General features: G+C 53.8%; 2 protein-coding genes across 2 annotated transcripts; both read left to right on the plus strand.

Moving 5' to 3' along the window:
• The first annotated feature begins 3,890 nt into the window (after positions 1-3,890).
• LOC141091654 (histone H1.5-like) lies at positions 3,891-4,632 on the plus strand. The gene has a single exon (XM_073577335.1). The coding sequence runs from the start codon at positions 3,960-3,962 to the stop codon at positions 4,581-4,583; it is 624 nt and encodes a 207-aa protein (XP_073433436.1). The 5' UTR covers positions 3,891-3,959; the 3' UTR covers positions 4,584-4,632.
• Positions 4,633-5,124: 492 nt separating this feature from the next.
• On the plus strand, positions 5,125-5,630 carry LOC141091655 (histone H3). The gene has a single exon (XM_073577336.1). The coding sequence runs from the start codon at positions 5,169-5,171 to the stop codon at positions 5,577-5,579; it is 411 nt and encodes a 136-aa protein (XP_073433437.1). The 5' UTR covers positions 5,125-5,168; the 3' UTR covers positions 5,580-5,630.
• Positions 5,631-6,391: the final 761 nt, after the last annotated feature.

The following is a 6,391-nucleotide window of genomic DNA, read 5'->3' on the forward strand; positions in this document are numbered from 1 at the left end:
TGTGTGCACACGCTGCGGATTCTGCTGCGGTTTGCCATTTGCTCCATTGTAGAGATGATAAACCACAGAGCAATCCGCAATAAATCTGTGCGGACAAATCCACAGAGCATTCCGCAGCGTGTGCACTCACCCTAACAGGGATAACAGCTTACATGCATTTGCCTATTACTGTAGGGTGGGCCCCACTATGACCCTACTCAGAGCCCAAGGCTCCAGGGTCCCATGGCCAGATTGTACCCATCATAAGCCTCATATGGGACAGGGAGGGGCCGCGAGCTGACAGTGTCTGCCCCTGGGTCACTGTACAGCACTGATCACAGGGGCATTATTGACCAAGGCAACATAATGAACTGTGGATCACCAGGATACAGAGGAAGACAAAATGTCCCGTGACGTCACACACCAACTGTATCTGGGGGAAAGGACCCTCTCAAAGACGGGTGAGGGGCGAGATTTTGTTTCTGATCCTCAGATCTGCCACTAGGGGGCAATGAATCGCACAGTGCGGCCAATATGTGCGCTAATCTCGCCCCTCCCCCCGTGTGGTCACTGCAGAGAACAGCTCATTACAGGAAGCTAGCAGGAATCCCGCACTGTCTGCCGCATAGGAGCTGTCGTCACATCCACCCTCTCGTCTCCACATCCAGATATCACACACAAGGCCCGGATATGTTATTATCACTACACAACTCATCACGCATCACTGAGGAGAGAGAAAGAAAGGGGGAGCTGCACACATGTGATCAGCCAATCAGTGAAAGGTGAGGGAGGAGCCGGTAATGCGGCACGCCCCATAGTCATCACTGAGTAGTTTTCACTCAGGTCCGCTCACCCTCTATATAAGGAGGACTCCGCGCTGGTTTCTACAGTCATCTGAAGATTTCCTGAACAATGTCTGGTCGCGGTAAAGGAGGGAAAGGTCTCGGGAAGGGCGGTGCCAAGCGGCACAGGAAGGTGCTCCGTGATAACATCCAGGGCATCACCAAGCCTGCCATCCGCCGTCTGGCTCGCAGGGGAGGCGTCAAGCGCATCTCCGGCCTCATCTATGAGGAGACTCGCGGTGTCCTTAAAGTCTTCCTGGAGAACGTGATCCGTGACGCCGTCACCTACACCGAGCACGCCAAGAGGAAGACCGTCACCGCCATGGACGTGGTGTACGCGCTCAAGCGCCAGGGCCGCACTCTCTACGGCTTCGGAGGTTAATGCGTCTCCGCTCCATCCTCACCCCCCAAAGGCTCTTATCAGAGCCGCCCACATCTACTAAGAAAAAGCTATGATCTCCGCTGTGTGATGTGGCCACGGAGGGAGATTGCGGGTATTTTGTGGTGTTATGTGACATCAGCGGTTAAAACAGATGGTTACCTGGATATACAGCGCTATATGGGTCATGAATTGCTGTATGGATGAAATATCTAGAGCGCTTTATAGAGGCTACATCACAGTATAGATATTTACTGCACTCTGAGGGTACACTGCAGTGTATTAATGGGAGTCGTAGCTATATAGCGGGTATTGAGCATTAAATGGCCGCAAACAGCCATTTTTTTTTTTTTTTTTTATCTAGTTCTATATGGAAGGTTTACAGCTGTGTGTGGGGGTTCTGCATTACAGGAGGTTTGCAGCCCTGTACACAGCAGTATATCGAGCTTCACAGCGCTATTTAGATGAATACAGCACTATAGGGGGTGTTAATGATTCTCCGCTCCATCCTCACCCCCCAGGCTCTTCTCAGAGCCGCCCACATGTGTCCTGGAGAAGCGACAATTCCTGGTATCGGATGATTGAGGTGAGGGAGTTGGGTCAGATCCTATTTCTCAGGATCGGTGTAAATCCAGTGCGGAGCGGTCACATCCTGTACCGGTGACTCTGCGCCCCCTTATTAGTGGCGGCTTCCCGGTGTCCAGCGCCTGCATCTCATCACTGTCTCCCTCCTCATTTACCATCTACATGTGGACACTGACCGTGACTTCCTGACTGCTCCTAATACCGAGGACTGTGCGGCTCCAGCCGGCAGCGCTCTCCTGTGCCGGGGCTGATGGATGCAGCCGGACATTAGCGGCTCGTTCCCCTCATGACGGGGGAGGCTGCTTGTGTCTTTTCTTATTTATCAGTAACCGGAGCCTGAAGGGAGAACAGAGGGGAAATCCGCCCCCGTAGTGTACAGCGCCGTCATCCGAGCCCGGCGGACCGGAGAGAGGACTGGAGATGACGCAGGTCCGGAGCCGGTGTATTGCGGAGTGTGGGAGCTCCATCCTCCAGAGGAGGAGACGTCTCGCATACAAGATGCCTACATAAAATATCCATAACTGTGATTGGTGAGATAATGAGCAGCCGGCACCGGTCTGGGGAGTGAGGGGTTAATACAGTCTCACTTTACCGCAAGGTCCACAGGAATAATGGCCGCTCACTCCTGACAGTGATCGGGAAATGGTGTCTCTTCCACAAGCAGAGCACAGTCACTGAAGGGTTAATGATCGAGCGCCGAGAACACGACTGAGCGGGAGATTCAAATCATCAAACGGATCTAAAGCCCCGCCCACAGGAATCGACCAATCACCGTGCTTTCTCCTCCGTTTAACCCCTTATTGCTCCTGTGTCTGCTGCTCGTCATTTCCCCGTGCTCAGCACATCGGGCTCCTCCTGGTAGAACATGTGCGGATTGTATCATCCGATCTGTGCTGGATGCGGAGCCCACACGGAGCCGCCCTTGTATAAGGTTACCAGTTCTCCGTGTGGCGTCCGCTCCGATCACTGCTGGAAGCGGAGTTGACACAGATCAGCCCTGGAGCTGCGGGCACTAGGATTGCAAAAATATACACCCCCACTACGGTGCTGTACATCCACCATCCTCCCTACTAGGTGGTATACAGCACTACAAAGGCTACATGTGCTGTATACTCCCCATCTAGTGCTGCATTTCTCCTCTATAAACCTGTGTCATCTACAGAACACCCGCATATAGTGCTGGATACCCTCCATATAGTAACTGAGGATAAGGTAGTGCTGATACCTACATATATCGCTGTATGCCCCCATATATAGCTAAATACTCTCCAGAAAGTGCTGTGGGCCCTCCATATTGTTCTTTATCCCATCATATATCGCTGTATACCCCCATGTAGTGCTGTAAGCTGCCAAATACTGTTATGTACCGACATATTGTGCTGTATAACCTTCAAGTAGTATTGTATACCGCCATATAGTGCTGACAACCCTCCATATAGTATCGTAGTCTAGAATATAGTGCTGTATACTCCCCTTATATTAGGGTACACCCTCATTGACGGCTGTACTCCCCCATAGAGGGACGCGTACCCTCCATATAGCGCTGTATATTCCACACATCAGATATTGTGGACTCCGCGCTCCTGATCCACAAGCCCACACACTGGATATATATAGGCCAGAAGCTGCAGGGAGCGGAGCCGCCGTCTGTGTCTCCTTCCGACCTCTCAGCAGCTCCAGGTCGTTCTCCCATCGTCCAATCAGCTTCCTGCACGGTACAGATTGTGGTACAGATCCCTGTGATAGTGACAGGTGCCGGGAACAGAAGGAGCGAGCTCCCGCAGCAGATTCATCTTCCCCGATACAGAATGATGTGCGGCCAGGAGGACTATGGGGAGATTCCGGGGCTCTTCCCGGCTCCTTCCTGCCTCCTCCGCCAGTGACGGCTATAGACATGTGGGGGAGATGTCAGTGAGGAGGAGGACACTGACACAGCGGCTCTGCTGCCCGGTCCTGACCGGTAATGGTCGCTTATCCCGGGCAAGGAAGCACAAGGGGAGAGCGGAGCTTCACCTGGCTCAGACAGGAGGGGCGGGGCATGTGACCAGTGTCAGCCAATAGAAGCTCAGGAGGGGCAGCCAATCAGTGCGCAGTGTGACTGTATATATTTGAGGCGGCTCCTGCTTCGGCTTTTGTAATTTTTCTTTCAGCACTTTGTGTTTGTTCTTGATTATATGATGGCAGAGACCGCGCCAGCCGCCGCTCCTCCTCCTCCTGCCGAACCGGCCACCAAATCCAAGAAGCAGCCGAAAAAATCCTCCGCAGGGGGCGCCAAGAAGAGCAAAAAGCCTTCTGGCCCCAGCGTGTCCGAGCTGATCGTCAAAGCCGTGTCTGCTTCCAAGGAGCGCAGCGGGGTGTCTCTGGCCGCCCTGAAGAAGGCTCTGGCTGCTGGAGGGTACGATGTGGAGAGGAATAACAGCCGCCTGAAGCTGGCCGTCAGGGGTCTGGTCACCAAGGGCGCCCTGCTCCAGGTTAAGGGCAGCGGCGCCTCCGGGTCATTCAAGCTGAACAAGAAGCAGGAGACCAAGGACAAGAAGAAGCAGGCGCCTGCAGCCAAAGCCAAGAAACCAGCAGCCAAGAAAGCTGCAAAATCCCCGAAGAAGCCCAAGAAGAGCCCGAAAAAGGCCAAGAAGCCCGCAGCGGCCAAAAAAGCAGTTAAGAGCCCCAAAAAGCCGAAGGCTGCTCCGAAGCCCAAGAAGGTGACAAAGAGCCCCGCTAAGAAGGCGGCGAAACCCAAAGCTGCCAGGAGTCCGGCTAAGAAGGCGGCTAAAGCCAAGAAGCCCGCGGCCAAGAAATAAGCGGAGCCGCCCTGTCCTCATCCCACAAAGGCTCTTATCAGAGCCACCACCTCCTCACTGCAGAGCTGTATGATCAGTGCCACCACCTCCTCCCTGCAGAGCTGTATGATCAGTGCCACCACCTTGTCCTCAGCAGACCTGTATGATCAGTGCCACCACCTCCTCCCTGCAGAGCTGTACGATCAGTGCCAGTACATTATATAATTGATGCTGGGCGCAGTGTCAGGATGGATAGTTATCTGTTGCTAATACGAGCTCTGCACTGTACAGCGCTGTGTACACGGATATGGCCGTGCATTTACGTCAGTGGCGTCTGCTCCATATTCCGAATGTAAGGGATGATGTGAACCGCCTCGTGGAGGAGGCGGGGACAACAGGGGGCGGGGTTACTGGGCGAGAGGCGGAGTTGCTCTTCACAATGATTGGTTAAACACATCATGTCCTTATTGGCTTCTTTTATTTATGCCACAACCAGTGGCGTGCAGGGGGCGTGTTTCCTATAGACCAATGAGGACGCGCCCTGGAGCATAAATACCCTTCTCCCGCTGCTTTGCTTATCACATCTGTTCACCTCTACATCTAGCTATGGCCAGGACGAAGCAGACCGCCCGCAAATCCACCGGAGGGAAGGCTCCTCGCAAGCAGCTGGCCACGAAGGCCGCCAGGAAGAGCGCTCCTGCCACTGGTGGAGTGAAGAAGCCGCATCGTTATCGCCCAGGAACAGTCGCTCTCCGTGAGATCCGCCGCTACCAGAAATCCACTGAGCTGCTGATCCGTAAGCTTCCCTTCCAGCGCCTGGTGAGGGAGATCGCCCAGGACTTCAAGACTGATCTGCGCTTCCAGAGCTCCGCGGTGATGGCCCTGCAGGAGGCCAGCGAGGCTTATCTGGTGGGACTGTTCGAGGACACCAACCTGTGCGCCATCCACGCCAAGAGGGTAACAATCATGCCCAAAGACATCCAGTTGGCCCGCAGGATCCGTGGGGAGAGAGCTTAGATCTTCCCGGGCTCCAACCACAACACAAAGGCTCTTTTCAGAGCCACCAAATCTTTCCAAAAACGAGCTGAGTCCTGAACTGCCGGTTTATGTGCGTGTTCTACATATACGCATCGCACTCTCTCAGGAATAGATGGTGGCTGCGGTTTCTGATATCACAGGTGATCGCTGAGCGATAACTGAAATCTCACGTTTCTCTATTCTCATCCATTGTAAAACATGCGGAGTCTATAACATAACCAACGTTAATATAGGGAGAGGGGTAAGGTGTGTATACCCTCAAAGTGTGGTGAATTTCTATACTGTGATGTAGCCTCTATAAAGCGCTCTAGATATTTCATCCATACAGTAACTCCTGACCCATATAGCGCTGTATATCCAGGTAACCATCTGTTTTAACCGCTGATGTCACATAACACCACAAAATACCCGCAATCTCCCTCCCTGGCCACATCACACAGCGGAGATCATAGCTTTTTCTTAGTAGATGTGGGCGGCTCTGATAAGAGCCTTTGGGGGGTGAGGATGGAGCGGAGACGCATTAACCTCCGAAGCCGTAGAGAGTGCGGCCCTGGCGCTTGAGCGCGTACACCACGTCCATGGCGGTGACGGGTCTTCCTCTTGGCGTGCTCGGTGTAGGTGACGGCGTCATGGATCACGTTCTCCAGGAAGACTTTCATGACGCCGCGATTATCCTCATAGATGAGGCCGGAGATGCGCTTGACGCCTCCCCTGCGAGCGAGACGGCGGATGGCAGGCTTGGTGATGCCCTGGATGTTATCACGGAGCACCTTCCTGTGCCGCTTGGCGCC

The sequence above is a fragment of the Dendrobates tinctorius genome, unplaced genomic scaffold, assembly GCF_039654945.1.
Source record: "Dendrobates tinctorius isolate UK_male_01 unplaced genomic scaffold, ASM3965494v1 ptg000055l, whole genome shotgun sequence".
Taxonomy (NCBI): Eukaryota; Metazoa; Chordata; class Amphibia; order Anura; family Dendrobatidae; genus Dendrobates; species Dendrobates tinctorius.

Excerpts from the sequence above, each read along its gene's own strand:
- LOC141091655 (XM_073577336.1), top strand. The coding sequence starts at position 5,169 with ATGGCCAGGACGAAGCAGACCGCCCGCAAATCCACCGGAGGGAAGGCT.
- LOC141091654 (XM_073577335.1), top strand. The coding sequence starts at position 3,960 with ATGATGGCAGAGACCGCGCCAGCCGCCGCTCCTCCTCCTCCTGCCGAA.